Genomic DNA, 16,587 nt, shown 5'->3' with positions numbered 1-16,587 from the left:
GTGCCAACACTGCAGTTTAAAATGTTTATTAATTTCAATAAGAGGCATTGTTGGATCTCAATTTTCTGCCTGCATTTTAAGGTCTTTAATGGTCTTTATCTCTCTGTTCGCCAAACACCATCCTTCTAAATTTTTTGACATGTAGTCGGTCCTAAATCACAAACAACTACTTTTATAGGAGTTCTTTCTTGGAACACATAATATATAATGGCTTTCTATATTTTCACTTTTTTCACTTCCTGCTACTTGAAATCTTCTCTTATTATTTTCCTTCCAACCATCTCATCAATTATGTCTGAACTCAAAGTCAAGCCTCCTTACAAAATATACATTGGAATATTTATTCTATAAAACTCTTACTGTAGCTCTTGTCAGGGCCCCTCATTTAAGCATATAAACTGTGTACAACCGTATAGTTTATTGTGTGTATCTTGCCTCCTAATTTAGACTGTGAGTACAGGGGCCAAGACTGTGGAGTGAGGAAGAGAGGACTGTTGTGTATGGATTTCCCCAAGCTCCATGGAGGCAGGGAAATCATATGCACATTCTTTATTTCCCTTGTAGCATACATTCCCGTGTAGAAAACATATTTTGGATTCTGTTTTTATTACCTTGAAAGAATGGGATGTTTTAGACAAAATGTAATTTAAAAAAGATTATGGAGGGAATAAAGCATGTCTACTCCATCATGTTCCAGCTGTAACCACTCATTGCCTGTCTGTGCAGTATCTGAAGGCATGAATCAGGTCTCTTCCTCTAGGACTACGAGCAAGGAGCAGTTCAGTTTGCAGACTAATGCTTCTGCTCTGAAATGTGATCTTATTAGAGCTACTGTCAGCGAACCTGTCAGATTCAACATCAAATTCTGTCATTGTCTCTGGAGCAGTGAGATATTACTGTGATTGATCTGCATAGATGCCAACTGCTTGACATGGCTCAGCTTATCCATGGGCTTTGAATGAGTTCATGGCTATCAATCAAAATATATATGGAAAGTTCTTTATCTAGAAATTCTTGTGACATTAATATTACTGAATCCCTTGTGATTTGAGCCAAATATATTGGTTTAGAAATGTATCATCTGTGATATTACAAAAATATTTGCACTTTGAGTTATGTTTCAAAATTTAGTAAAGATTCATGCCTTGAGGAGCAACACTTTAACTGTATTTGCATGTCTTACTATAAAATTTTTGAAATTTGATTTTAAATTTTAGGAAAGAGTCACAATTATAAAATCATGGCAGCATAAAAGGTTTTACTGATAACGCACAGTGTAAAGTATTAGTGATTCTATACACAAGCAACTTGGGACTATAATGGTTGTCCCTAACTCAATATGATACATGACTTTTTGTTAAAATAAAAATTGTGTTGTCCTGGGAGACGTTAGTTCAATTGATTTGATTGTATTTTTAAAAAATCTTTAAGAAGAGTAATAATCATTTAAAATAAATTATTTTAAATAGTCTTTCTTCAAATCTATGATTTCAGCCATTTTAAGACACACTATTATTTTATGCATTATAAGTGAAGGAAAAAAATGTTTCCAATGCAACCAAAATAACATTTTTAATAACATTCTAAAAATTGTATGCTTGTTGAAATATCCAGCTCAGTCTTAATTAGGAAATTTTTAACATATTTACCCCTGAGAGTTTAAAGAAGGAAATGATGAGTGAGATTAATTAGCTAATGTATTCCTAAAGTTCTTCATGTTAGAAGTTAAATTCTGCTGGATTTAACTTTTTGACTCACAGTTATTAATATGTGTAGCTTCCACTTAACATCATCCCCTCTGCTTCAAGAGTGTCATTGAAACAACATTCTTAAAAGAGGGCTTACTTATTGTTCCTGAGGTTTCTTATTAATATTCACACCCATTTTACAAGTTTTTGTGATGTAAACAAGTCATAACCTCTACTTTACTCCTGTCAAAAGTCAACTGTGATTGAAAGAAGAATTTGATTTCAGAGATGTTGAAATGTGAAAAAAATGTCTTTCAATTAATGAAATAATGTATAATAATGTTTTTTCATTCCCTCAAGAAAAACGTTAATCAAATAATTCAAAGCAATACTACTTTGTAAAAGAACATGTGTTAAGGAATTGCTTTGAGATTCTTTTTAGATATGACTTGCCATTGTATCTTTCTAGTGTTCATTGCAGGGGCAGTTCCTTCTTATTCCATGAATTTTCTATGGATGTTTTGTCTTAAATCACACCTTGCAATTAGCTTGGAGCCATGTCATTAGTTCTGGTTGATGAAGAGTGTGCAATGAGAAGGTATATGACTCCAGGTGAAGGCTGTGAGGGTCCGATCAGGTACACCTTCTTCACTTCTTTCTCACAGAGATATTAAAATTCACCTGTAGAGAGATGATAATAAAAGGTTGAGGAAGCCTGGATCTCTGAGTTGTGTAATAGATGTAAAACACCTTTGTGAAAACTTGGCTATTGAATTTGGTTCTTTTTCTCTGTTTATTCCAATCTTGGTAATAACCTTAGTGTCAAATTTCTGTATAAATTGAGCCCCATAGTTGATAATTTCTGAATTGTATTATTTAATGACTGGTTCATTATGGACCTGAAAAAAAAAAAAACTTTTCTAGTAGGTGCTTTTAACTAATAATGAGCTGAAATACTCAGTTGTGAAGAAAGATAAATTATCACCAGACACCTATCTGTTATTTGGATCCAAGAATGCCCCCATTGATACTACATATGTGCTACCTCTTGATTCTGCTTCTAAGTCAAGAAATAAAGACCTAAAATAATAAATGACATTGTTTTAAAAGTTTAAAATATAAAACATTACATATTGCATAAGGTGAAAAAGCATCTGTAAACATTAAAGAAAATGTGTTTATTCTACTCAAAAGTATAATATAGAATATAATGCAATATTAGCATATTCACTTGGTTTCTTAGAAGATATGAATATTTTTCCTTAATAACTTCACAATTGATGGTGTTAGAAGCACAGTATATCTAAAAAAGACTACAAATAAAGTCTCAGTAGCAGGGTGCTCCTGAACAATAACCTTCGTGTTCCTGCCTCAGACTAACTTCCATATAAACCGGAAAGTGTGAGCAGATGAATGCCAATCCATGCCAAGAGCTGAGAGGCTGTTACTGCTTTTAATCATTCCCTCATATTCAATCAAAGATAAACACAAAGCCAAAACACATACAACACATAAAGCCTAAGTGGATATTTACATTTCAAATCTATCATTCATACATTATTTGGTAATGGCCTGCAGAATTTGAATATTAAAACTACTTTTAGATGACAGGTGTTTCACCAATAATTTAAGAGTATTCATCATTTGTTACAAGAACAGTTGTCCACTACATATTAACTTTTAAAAACTTTAAATATATGTCAATGAATTACTTATAAAACATTGACCATTATTGATTTAATTGACTTTGTGAGAAATTTTGTGATTCATCTGAAGTTGATAATAACAATAGATTTAGAGTGTGATTTATAAAATATTTCTTCCAATATAATTTTGCTGTAATATATCAAAAAACAAAAAAAAATTAAAAACAAACAAACAAACCTTAAGCCTGGCAGTAATGTTTACAAAAGTAAATGTTTGTTGTAAGAAGATAGCATAGTATTCATTTTAAGAAGATTACACCAAGTTCATTTCTGATTTTTCTGATAACCTAATTTTGTATAAAAAAATCTAGAGTAAAAAACCCCAACCTGTGCTGGTAGGCATTAATTTTTATAGTGGAGAGATTCATTCTTCTTTGTCTCACAGTTTATAAAATACAATATTAAAAATAAATTGCAATTGTCAGTTCAAACTTAGGTTAAATAAAAAGAAAAAGCTGCTTTTTCATGATGTGTAAGACTAAGTATAAGGTATAGAAAAAATTCCTTGAATCATGTAAAAGTTTCTTTGGTTATAAAAATATTTAGTATTTTTAAGATATAATTGTGAGAACATCAATTATCTCTATTAAAAAGGCGTTTTACTATCTAAATCAGGTTATAAATTATCTACTAAAAGAATTTTTGAGATGCTGTAAATTGAATTATTAATTGAACTAATGATAGTTTTCTTAAAATAAAGTTGAAAACAATATATTGTCAATTTTTCATATGGTCACCTTAAGTTTTTCACAAAAGCCTAGAAATTTGAAATAACTTTTTGAGATATGTTATAATTTGTGAAAATATTTTTAAATTCTTTGAACTATAAAAATTTGTTTTGATTTAATCTCTCACTATTTGAGAACAAAAGTCAATAACTAAACATAGGCTAAGTAAACTAAAAATATTAGTATTTAGTTGATCAGTTAACTAATTTATTTAGCTATTTATTGAATGACTACCTTCTACTATCTGAATTATTCTGTATTAGGTATAAAAATCATGTGTATGTAATCCTCTCATAGACTGAATAAATATTTTTAAAATGTTATGTTAAAAGTCAGATGTTTAAATGACAAACTTTCCTAGGTTGCTAGTAAAATTGAATATTAAATATTTCTGTTCAACTGTCTAGAAACTGGTTATTATTGTAAATATATATCAAATTCACAAAATAAGTTTAGACTTGCCTTTCTAATCTCCTCATTCACAGCTCAATTTCTTCCTATCAAATAAAACCCAGCCTTTATATGTATATATTCTTGTGCTTACTTCTGTCCTTTTTTTATCTGATTTGCTACTCCTATTTTCATGATTTTTTCCAGTGGCTTTAAGCTCAGTCTTATGCCAAGCTTATGTTTCTGGCCCTAGTTTGTCTACTTAGCCCTCTAGTACTTGTTTCTTTGATTTCCCATAGACACTGAGTACAACATGTAACCAGTAAAATTTTATATAGCATTTTTATTTAAAAATAAATGTTTGTATTTATAAGAAACTTAGCATGTAAAACAAAATAAAAATTATCTGTTTTCTTTGTAACATTAATTTAAGTATTGCCCTGTATTCTGGTATTTGTTTTTTGCTTCTTGCTCTCATTTATAAATCTACTTCACTTCTAAAAATCAAATCAATATTGTAACTTGAATGTATACAATTCATATGACTTTAACATAAAAAATTTTAATGTATTCCACTTTATAAATATTGACACAATACTTATAAACTCTAGTTGTGAACATTTTCATTTCCAAGTGTCGATTGCTACACAAAAAGTGATGCAATGAATTTTGCACTTTCATGATTTCTTTTTGATTAATTCTCAGGGTTCTAAATTAAAATATATGAACATTTTGAAACATTTTTAAAAATGGTATTTAGCATAGGCTCAGTGCTGAAAACATAAAAACAAAATGGACTCAAAAATCTCAGTGAAAGGGAAATTTACCCATTCACATTTTTATTCTTTGTTCCCACGCTATTTGCATGCTCATTAAACAAATGTCATACTGTATGCATGTTTATGAGGTATTTTGTAATGTAATTTTTCACATTGCAACATTTCTTATACATTCACATCAATCAATATTTCTTAGAGTTATATTTTAACTACATAGAATCACATCGATAGAGCCAATTCTTTAGGTTATTTCCAATTTACCATTGTGATTAATATGTTAAAACTTTTTTAAAAATTATGATTGAATAATAAACAATAAATGTCATTGTGACTATCTAGCTGCTCTAATATAATTAGCATTATGTACTGCATTTAGATTTTCTGGGTCAATGTTTAGTATATATTTACATATTTTAATAAGTACTGCCACAAGTACACTAGAAAGGAACTCCTAATAATTTATGCACCTACCAGGAGATGGTTTCCCTGTTTTATCAGCAACACTGTATAGCATAAAGCATTTTAAAATAAAATAATTTATAAAATTAATTTGCTGTATTTGACTTGCAATTAATAAAATTACAGTAAACTTTTATATTTTATATGTTTCTTCTTTTGTAAAACTAATTCTTATTAGTTTCCTAGACTAAAACAGAAGATGTGTCCTAGATGAAAATTCAAAGATAATTTAATGAAAGGGAAGTTAACAAAAGCATGGGCAGTGTGTAGGAAAACAATAAAGAATAGTGCAGAACCTGAAGACGAGGAACAGTATGGAAGCTACCTGCAAAGAGCACTGAGGAAAGCAGTCAGGAGAATAATGACCTCCAATCACAATCTCCTCCTGACATCTCCTTCTAGTTCATATTGGCTACAGCCAATCCAAAGGCAATGGATAAGGAAAGCTCAGAGGACAGAGTAGAGCTGGCTGAGTGTGGATCCTCAGAGTTAAACAGAAATCCTGTAGGGCAATTATTTTCATTCAGCCTCATGATGTCCTTGACTTTTTCTAGATGTTTGTTGTAGTTACTTATACAGCAAATGTAATGGCCTTTTTAAATATACAAGTATAATGTAAATATATTTTTAAACATGTTATTTATCTTTTAGTTTTCTTATTTTCTCACACACACTAGTTACTCATATTTATGTCATCAACAGATCATTTTCTTTATGATAATGTTCTATGGTAGTAATAAAAAATAAAAATATAAACATACCTACAACCATAAAAATCCACATCCCCACACACAATCTAACTCTATTTCTAATTTAGAGTGTATATGTGTATGTGTGTGTGTATGTGTATTTAATTCTTCTGAAATACATATGATATATGACCTGAGGTGGCTTTTTCTCCCAAACTGACCAGTTAGATGTGTATATCTAGGTCCATATGTATATCTCTATCTGTTTCTAATTTTGTATCTTTAAATCTCTACCCACCTAAATCTACCTATCAATCTATCATTTATATAAATATATTTATTTTTCTTCTCTCTTTTGCATGCTAATAACATCCCTTTATTAACATAAGATGTGTGTTAGTACTATTATTCTGTTTATAGTGGTAACTATTAATGGTTTTTCTGTCGTTGTAAGTTAGACTTTCCATAATACTGTATTGTTATTGATTTCAATGTGGATTTTATAATTTAATTATCTTAATTATTACTTCAATAATGAATCTGTCTACTTTTACCTCCTATTTTACCTAATGACATTCAGTATATTGTTTTTTAATATTGTCTGTCCACTCATTAGTTTTGTTATTTTTAAATGTCATATTTTCATTTTTAGTATAATTGTTTACATACAGTGCATTGATTATTTCAAAACATTTCTTATTTTGTCTTTATTTCTCTGTAAGAATAATTATAAAAATTATTTATTTCAACATTCAAGTCTTTTCTCTGCATGTCCAGCATAACTTTTTGTCTACAAGGAGGAAATAATAGTTATTATAAAATATTTTCTATGCAAAATATATAAAGGAATGCTATATTACACATCAGTTTCCCTGTGATTCAGTTTAAGAGGAACATAATACAGGTAAATTCTAAATCCTTATTTGTATTTCATTGTTGGTTGATATTTTTCACTAGTGTGTTCTTTGACTTGCTGTTAGTTATATCCTGCTTTCCTCTGCAGTTAAAAAACCCTAAGTCACACTTCATTTTTTGTATGACATGCGATTTTTTTCAGACTGTGGCTTTTCAACATTCTAATATGATTTTCCCTTTTAGTTTCCCTCTATCCATTACTTCTATTGGTGGAAATCTCTTCTTAGCTCTACAACTGCTGTGTCTACAGATTAAGCCCAACATCAGTTCAAACTCTGTTCTACATTTTGTATTCATCTAAAGCACAGCAGTTCGTCTTCATGCAGGATGAAATGTATTCCTCAGACTACACTCCACTCTGTGTTTTATTTTTAATTTGCCTTCTTATTGTATATGAGAGTGTCATATATAAGTAAGTTTGGAATGACTATGATTGTAGCATAATTTTCCTATATAGACGGCAGTCTCAAGAAGCAGAAACTTCACAGAAGGCAGGAAGATATCCAACTCAGTAAAGAAACTTACGATCTTCAGTAAGGTCTCTACTGAAATGCATACTACCACTTTGACTTTCTTTAGAAATTTCTTATTTGAAAGACAATACCTGGCTCTGGCTCGTGCAGCTCGGTGGGTTGAGTGCCAGCCTGCGATGCATGGGATTGCTGGTTTGATTACCAGTCAGGGCACGTGCCTGGGTTGTGGGCCAGGTCCCCAGTAGGGGGTGCATGAGAGGCAACCACACATTAGTGTTCCTTTCCCTCTCTTTCTTTCTCTCTCTCTCCCCCTCTAAAAATAAATAAGTAAAATCTTTAAAAAATTGAATGTGTTTAAAAGACAAGACCTGGACAACACATGTGTTAAACCTAGGAAGGGTTCTAACTCCTTCCACCGTTTGAGAAAGTTGTGAAATTATGCTAGAAAGGCAATATTTTATTCCACCTAAATGAATTTTTGGTTTTAAACATAAATTTCAAATAGACTAATTTATACAAACTTCTACAAGGAAAAAATCAATAATACTGTTTTAAGGTATTATCTACTTCCACAATCACTCATTTGTGAAGAACTATGACCACATGGATATCACTATCAGTATCTATTTTCATCAGCCTCATAGTAATATTCTCTAGTAATCTCAAGTAAGGCAAGACAATGGGCAAAGGCAAGAACATAAACGCATAAATGAAGTTGTAATGAGTAAAGTTAAACAAAAAAAGTCAGACAAAAAAATTGTTCCATTTTAACAACCTGTAAGAACAAAGTTGTAGGTAGGGATAGTAGGTAGATGGTTTCTAAAGCTGAAGTTGGGGGAGGGAGTGTTCTCCCAAAGGACATAATGGGACTTTCTGGGATGATAGAAAACTTCTATATCCTGTTTGTGATAGTGTTTACAACTTGTAACATTTCATGGGCTTATACATTAAAAAGAATAAGTATATACAGCAATAAAAACAAAACTATTAAATGAGTTAATAGTAAACTGAACATAAAAGGAGATAGGATTAGTATCTTCTATCAGCAGAAAATAAACAATCTGAAATACAGAAGATATCTATACCTCTCATCTATATCAAGCAAAACAGAGTGTAACAGCCAGGTGGCATGCACAAGCCAGAGCAATTATAGATAGCAATTATAGCCCTTACTGGATAGGATAAACAGTGAGACAGAAACATTACTTTAAGAGATAATGACAAAGAAGTTTTCAAAACTGATGAAAAAGATCAAGTTAGATATTCCAGAAATTCACTTAATGGCAGGCAGGAGGAAATCACATCTAGGTATATGTATCATGGTCAAACTCATAAAAACAACTAAAAATTATGAAGAAACAAAACCTCCTACATAGCCAGGTAGAATGGCACATGTTTTTAAAAGGGTAACAAGACTGAGAACTGTTAAAACAAAATTGTGCAAGCCAAGGACAATAGAATGATATTTAAAATGCTAAAATAAAAAATAAAAATATCAACTCAAAATTCTAAAACCTGGGAAATGTCTTAAAAAATAAAAGCAAACTAAAGTTATTCTTGGACATACAAAGAATGAACTCATTACCTGCCAGCTTTTTATAAAAAGTACTAAATGATATTATTCAGTCTGAAAGAAAGAATCTGACTGGAATCTGAAACTCCAATAAGATATTAAAAAGTAGTGGAAGAAGAAAATGACTAATATAAAAGAATATAGATTATTTAAACAGCAAAATTTATATCATGTTATATTTTATTGAACAAAGAACAAAACAGTTGACTAGTTATAAGATTTTATATTGTTTGTTTCGTGTCAAATAACTAATTTATTGTTGATTTCAGTGAATCAAGGTTACATATTTTTTGATAACCACAAAAACTATAAAGTAAACAGTATAAATAAAAACTAATATAGAAGAAAACAAAATATAAAATCTTCTCAAGTAATTTAAAATAAAGTAAGAAAGGAAAAATAATTTTCTCTCACACTTATTTCATCTCTAACGTTCTGCCTTTTGTTCTGAAGTAAAGCTGAAAGCAAGTATAACTGCTCTACAAATAACTATGTTGTAAAATCCAAAAAGAAATAATGGGAAAAAACAAAAAGGATGTACATGTAATATGACAAACACAGGCAATCAGTAACACAAGCAATCAAGATTGGCATATTCTGTGTAGAGTAGTCCTTGTTGACCAACCTGTGGTTCCTGATGATCATCTCTTTAAAACAGTCAGAAAAACCAGTATGGTATATTCTGTCCATCCTTGGATGCTAGAGGTATGGTGAAACCTCTGTATGTCACCAAGATATGTTTGTTTGCATTTTGCAAACTTATGAATGCTTGTATTTAATTTATCTATCTTTCAGTGCAGTGTTTTTTTTCAATCTGCTAGAATAAATTAATTGGAGATAAATAAACATTTTAAATAGGTATTATATTGTGAGAAATAATACATTTATTTATATGTCAATTTCACTTCTGTTCAGTGTTCCAAAAGTATAAGGATTCAAAATGCTTAATATTTGTGACAAATGTGGAATTGTTTAATCTGCTTCTGTTTAACTGTATGTGGGTGAAAAATTTATGTCTTTAGTTATCTACATTTGCAATTGATGATAGAGACAAATTGCAAAGCAATAACTGATATCAATGTATTTGGAAATGAAAACAAAGCTCTGTATCTTTCATTATTTAAGTCTCTAAGTTTTGTATCTATTTTTTAATACAGTGGCTCTTGATATATTATGTTTGTTGGGCACTTACTCATGACAAAAACATATGAGAAAAATTAAATATTGATGTTCACAGTGAGATGGTGGCAATATTTCATAGAGTTTTACTACGCAAGCAATACTTGCTAAGACATTCTTTGTTGATGAAAGATTATTTTTCTTCACACTCCAAAGGAAATCAGAAAAGTCATTTTAAACTATATTTAGTTGTTATGGAACTATTTACTTCTTTTTTTTCAGAAGCAAATATACATGAAATGCAATAGAATTGTTGACCAAGATGGCTTTTCTTCGTGACAAATATGATGATTTATATGTTTTAAAACAAACCATTTTTTTTATTGTTGTTCAAGTACAATTGTCTCCATTTTCCCCTACTCCACCTACTTCTACCTCCCACCCTCAATCCTATCCCCCCTTTGGCTTTGTCCATAGGTCCTTTATACATGCTCTGTGACAACCCTTCCCCTTCCTTCTCTCATTACCCTCTTCTCCCCTCCCCTCCAGTTACTGTCGGTTTGCTCTTTATTTCAGGGTCTCTGGTTATATTTTGCTTCCTTGTTTATTTTGTTGACGAGGTTCCACTTATAGGTGAGATCACATGGTATTTGACAAGCCATGTTTTATCTTAGAAATATGACTACATTCTATCTGAATGTTTAGAATATTCAATGGTTGAAAGATATTGACTTATCATTTAATAATAATTTTAGCTTTCCACTCTAGGCAAAATTTTAAAGTACATATACATAAACAGTTCTTTGGAAAGCATTAAAATCAACAACAGACAAACTATTACATGACTCTATAATAAGCTCTGATTCATTAGCTCTGATTTGGCCAGAAAAATGTATCATGTTGATTCTTTATATATATTTAAAATATAATTTGAAATTTTCTGTGTTACAATTTTAGTAAATATTCTCTGTGATATATCACTAGTGACTTGGAAACAACTCAATTAAACTAGATTCTCTACTATAGTATAGATCATTATCACTGAGGTAAATGAATGCAAATACCACCATTCATTTTTCTCACTGATTGACATAATAAATCTCATGAGATTCTCCTTTAGTGATAATAACAATAATAATAATAGTTAGAAGTTAAGATCGAAATCAGATAAAAATAAACCAAAATTTTTAAAGGAATAAATGTGCATATTGAGGTTTAAAAATGAATAAAATCATTTAGAAATATTTGATGGAAGAAACTAAGCTCTATACTATGAAGGAGAAGATGATATATCATATATACCTTTTGTCCTTGACATTTAGGATCTTCCTCAAGGCTTAAGCACTATGAGAAACATACACATTTTTAAAAGATAAAGTATGAATGTTTATGAAATATGTATGTAATTTTATAACAACAATAAGAATAATTTTAGGAAAATCAGTAAATCCTTCAAAAATATCAGGGAAAAACACATGAAATTGTTTCATCTGAAGTAGCCTTTGAATAAGAATTTAAATTCCAATAAGAAGAAAAATGTGCAGAGGGGTCGCCAAAATTAAATGTGTGTGTGTGTGTGTGTGTGTGTGTGTTTTCAAGATGACAGTAGCTACTGTCAGCACTTTGTTTTTATTTTTTTCTTTAATATTTTCAATGTTATTACAGGCATGGGCTGTTATTCTTTTCTTTTCAAAATCAGTAACCAGAGGCATGAGATTAAATGGCTCTTCTAAGTCACAGAGTTATTAAGCAGTAGATTCAGAATTCAAGCACAGACTAACATCTGATCCTGCCTTCCAAACCGCACTGCTCCATTGCTTAGACACTCTGTGGGATCAAAAGGACATCGGAATGGCAATATATGTTAAAAACATATTTTTGATTAACATTCACAAGGTAGCAAAGTAAAAATAGAGCTAGAACAACAGGTTGATGTCATATTTTGAAGAACCATGTAATACAAGATAAGAAATTTAAATTGGAATCTGTAGTCAATGACAAAGATCTATTCATAAATAAATAAATACATTAATATATAAATACATAAATAGATAGCAAGTGTACTATGGATCACTAATACAGCATATCATTAACATTTAGTTATTTATTTATTTGGTCACTCATTCAATTGTTTATCAAGTTTAAAAAAAAAACTTTTACAAAATGCTTATTTTATACCAGATTCTATGCTTTACATAAGGATCCTGATTTAAGTTATAGACATTAGTTACTATAGGAAAATTTGCACAAAGATTTTGAAAGTCAGGCAAAAATTAAAGTATAATATGATAGTAACACTTTTGAGTATGTTATTCTATGATTTATACAGATATTAAGTAATACATACAATTATATCTCAAAGAAAATATATGTGTATATGAATGCATAAGTATATAAAAAATATACACATATATACACATATACTTGATTCCTCATTGTTTCAGAAATGCACGTTATTTACACATAATTTATGTAAATATGATTCCTAATATTCACCTCTTATTGCAAAATTAACATTCTTCATATATGGCTATCCTCCTTTCTCTGTCTTATTCACGAGTCTCATTCCTAAAATACTCTAAGTCACCCCAGTTTAATAAACTGGTTCTTTTTCCTACATATTTTCATGAATATATACTTTTTCACTTAGGTACATACATTAAGTGTCAGATGGCTAGGGCTGCCATAACAGAGTACCGAAGACTGTGTGACTTAAATAACAGAAATGTGTTCATCAGTTTGCCAGGCTGGAAGTCCAAATCAAAGTGTTGGCCAGCTTGGCTTCTCCTGAGGCATCTTTCCGTGGCTTACAGGTGGCCACCTTCTTATTATGTCCTTATATAGCCTTTCCTCTTGCATGTGTCCGTCTGTTATCCCTTCCTCTTCTCATAGGGACACCATTTTTATTGCATTAGGACCTTACCCTCATTATTAACTTAATGATAATTAATTCTTTAAAACCTGTATTTCCAAATACAGCCCTATTGGGGTAAAGTCTTTTTCATATGAATTTCATCTTTCATATAAAATAAACAATGTATTCTAAGTTTCTAAATGGATTAAGGGATGGTATAGGTAATAATTTCTACTCAATTATTATTTAACAAGGATATACACGGATACATTCAGGGTAGCATGTAAGAGTTGTTTTCAAATATATAACCAAGTTTATAAAAGGAAATAGAGTAACAAAAATGTTTGATTAATTTGATTAAAAAGAAGGCAAACAAGCAGAAAAATGTAACATAAAAATAAATAAATATAAATAAAACAATAAGATAACAAATAGAAAGCACATTGTATCAGTAAATACAAAGAAAACAAGCAGTATTTTTAAAGAGCATATATTTGTACATGGCTTATAAGAGGTCACTTAAAAATAAAGACATAACAATCTTAAAATAAAATGATAAAAATATACCAGAAAGGGTTATTCAAAAGAAGACAGTATTTAATATAAATATACGACAATAGACTTGAAGGAAGGGATCAGCAAACTTTTTCCCTTAAGGTCCACATGCTGAACATTTTAGGCAGGAGGGAAATCTCAATTTTTTGTGTTAACTACTCAAATGTTCCAGGGCTTAAGTCAGATAAACAGTAAGGACATGAATTGTGTTCCAATCAAACTTTATTCACAAAAACATACAGCTACCTGGTCAGAGTTTACAATTTATGGACCCCCAATTTAAGGCAAGAAGGATCAATAGAGGCTTGGAGGCACCTGGCCGCGATTGCGTCACTTCTGTGCTTAAACGTCTGAAGTGTCTCTGTACCGGCGTGACCTGTACTGGCCCTGGGAACGGTGGGGAAAATGCTAGGGGACCGGAGAAGCCCAGAAAGGGTCTTGGAGGCCTTTGAGGATGTGGCTGTAAACTTCAGCCTGGAAGAGTGGGCCTTACTGAATCCTGCACAGAAGCAGCTCTACAGAGATGTGATGTGGGACACTTTCAGGAACCTGGCCTCCATAGGTAAGCATGACTACTCATTTTTACCTTGTTAATTAGGGGACAGGTGTTTCTTGCCCATTAAAGTTCTAATGTGTGTAATATGGGAAGTGAGGATATTGGTAAATAAATTGAGCATGGTCACAGCTCATCATAGAACTATAAACTGATAACTATTCTATAATTTCTACTACTTTGGAAAAAATTTTCTGGGTCTGTATTTTAGGAAAGAAATGGAAAGATCATGACATTGAAGATCAGTACAGACACCAGGGGAGAAAACTCAGGAGTCATGTGGTAGAGAGAATCTGTGATGGGAAAAAGGGTAGTCAGTGTGAAGACAACTTCAGCCTTATTCCAAATCTCAATATGAACAAGAAAGCTCTTGGAAGAAAACCACGTGAATACAGCGTGTATGGGAAAGTCTTCACACAGCAGTCGTCTCATCATGGGAACATCAGATGTCACACTGGACACAAGCCATATGGAGGGAAGCCATTCAACTGTTGTCTGCAGTGTACTGAAAAACATGAAGAAAATCACAATGGAGAGAAACCTTATGAACATAACATATGTGATGAAGCCTTCAGTTCCAGTTATGTTCAAGTAGATGAAACCAGAGAAAAAATTTTTAAGTATAAGACACGTGGGATAGCATTTAGTGATCTCTCAATCCTTCCAGCACATGTGATCACTCACCCTGGAGATGGACCTCATAAATGCAAGGAAAATGAGAAAGCATCCATTTCTCCCAGTTCATTTAAAATACGTGAAAGGAGTCACACTGAAAAGAAACTCTATGAATGTAAACAATGCGGCAAAGCCTACAGACATCGCAGTTCTTTACAAACACATGAAAGAAGTCATTCTGGAGAGAAACCCTATAAATGTAAAGCATGTGGAAAAGCATTCACTTGTCTCAAATATCTTCAAAAACATGAAAGGATGCATACGGGAAGGAAACCCTATGAATGTAAGCAATGTGGCAAAGCCTTCAAATACTACGACTCCTTAAAAGCACACAGTGAGTCACACAGGAGAGAAACTCTATGAATGTGAAGGATGTGGTAAAGCTTACAGTGGCCCTACTGCCTTGAAAACACACAAAAGAACTCACACAGGAGAGAAACCCTATGAATGTAAGAAATGTGGAACAGCCTTTAGGTATTACAATTCTTTACAAACACTCGAAAGAAGTCACACTGGAGAGAAACCCTATAAATGTAAAACATGTGGAAAAGAATTCAGTTGTCTTAGTTATCTTCGAAGACATACAAGGACTCACACAGGAGAGAAGCCCTATGAATGTAAGGAATGTGGGAAAGGTTACAGCGATTACACTTCTTTAAAAGCACATGAGAGGAGTCACACCGGAGAAAGACCCTATGAATGTAAAACATGTAGTAAAGCATTCAGTAGTCCCAGTTACCTTCGGAAACATGAAAGAAGTCACACTGAAGAAAAACCTTATGAATATAGAGGATGTAATAAAGCCAGATATTACACTACCTTAGAATCATACGAATGGATTTACACAGGAAAGAAACCCTATGAATGTAAGGAATGTGGAAAAAGATACAAAAATCACATTTCCTTAAAAACACATGAAAGAACTCACACTGGAGAGAAACCCTACAAATGTAAAACATGTGGAAAAGAGTTTAGTTGTCCCGATTATCTTCGAAAACACAAAAGGACTCACACAGGAGAGAAACCCTATGAATGTAAGCAATGTGATAAAAGTTATACTGATCATACTTCCTTAAAAACGCATGAAAGAACTCACACTGGAGAGAAACCCTATGAATGTAAAACATGTGGAAAAGGGTTTAGTTGTCTTAATTATCTTCGAAAACATGAAAGGACTCCCCATGTGAAGGAAACGTGAAGGAAATCCCATGAATGTTAGCAATGAGGTAAAGCTTTCCTTTCTTTACAAGTTTTCCAAAGACACAAAAGAAATCACAGTGGAGGGATAAACTCTATAAATGTAAGAAATGTGGGAAAACCTTCATTTTATACACAAGTTACTGAACACAGTGAATGTGCACTATACTGGCCCATCCTGATTTTATTCTAGGAGCAGAGAGGTATCTTTGCAAGTCCAATGTTTTTCCCCAG

General features: G+C 31.6%; 1 protein-coding gene across 1 annotated transcript; it reads left to right on the top strand.

Moving 5' to 3' along the window:
- The first annotated feature begins 14,835 nt into the window (after nt 1-14,835).
- LOC129073946 (zinc finger protein 709-like) lies at nt 14,836-16,354 on the top strand. The gene is given in 2 exon segments (XM_054577636.1): nt 14,836-15,494; nt 15,496-16,354. Coding segments are annotated over 2 exon segments (1,518 nt in total).
- Nucleotides 16,355-16,587: the final 233 nt, after the last annotated feature.

This window comes from Pteronotus mesoamericanus, unplaced genomic scaffold (genome assembly GCF_021234165.1).
Source record: "Pteronotus mesoamericanus isolate MK-2021 breed Mesoamerican mustached bat unplaced genomic scaffold, CSHL_Meso_final contig_116, whole genome shotgun sequence".
NCBI lineage: Eukaryota > Metazoa > Chordata > Mammalia > Chiroptera > Mormoopidae > Pteronotus > Pteronotus mesoamericanus.
Note: the sequence above shows the minus strand (reverse complement) of the source record. Positions and strands in the feature narration are given on the sequence as shown.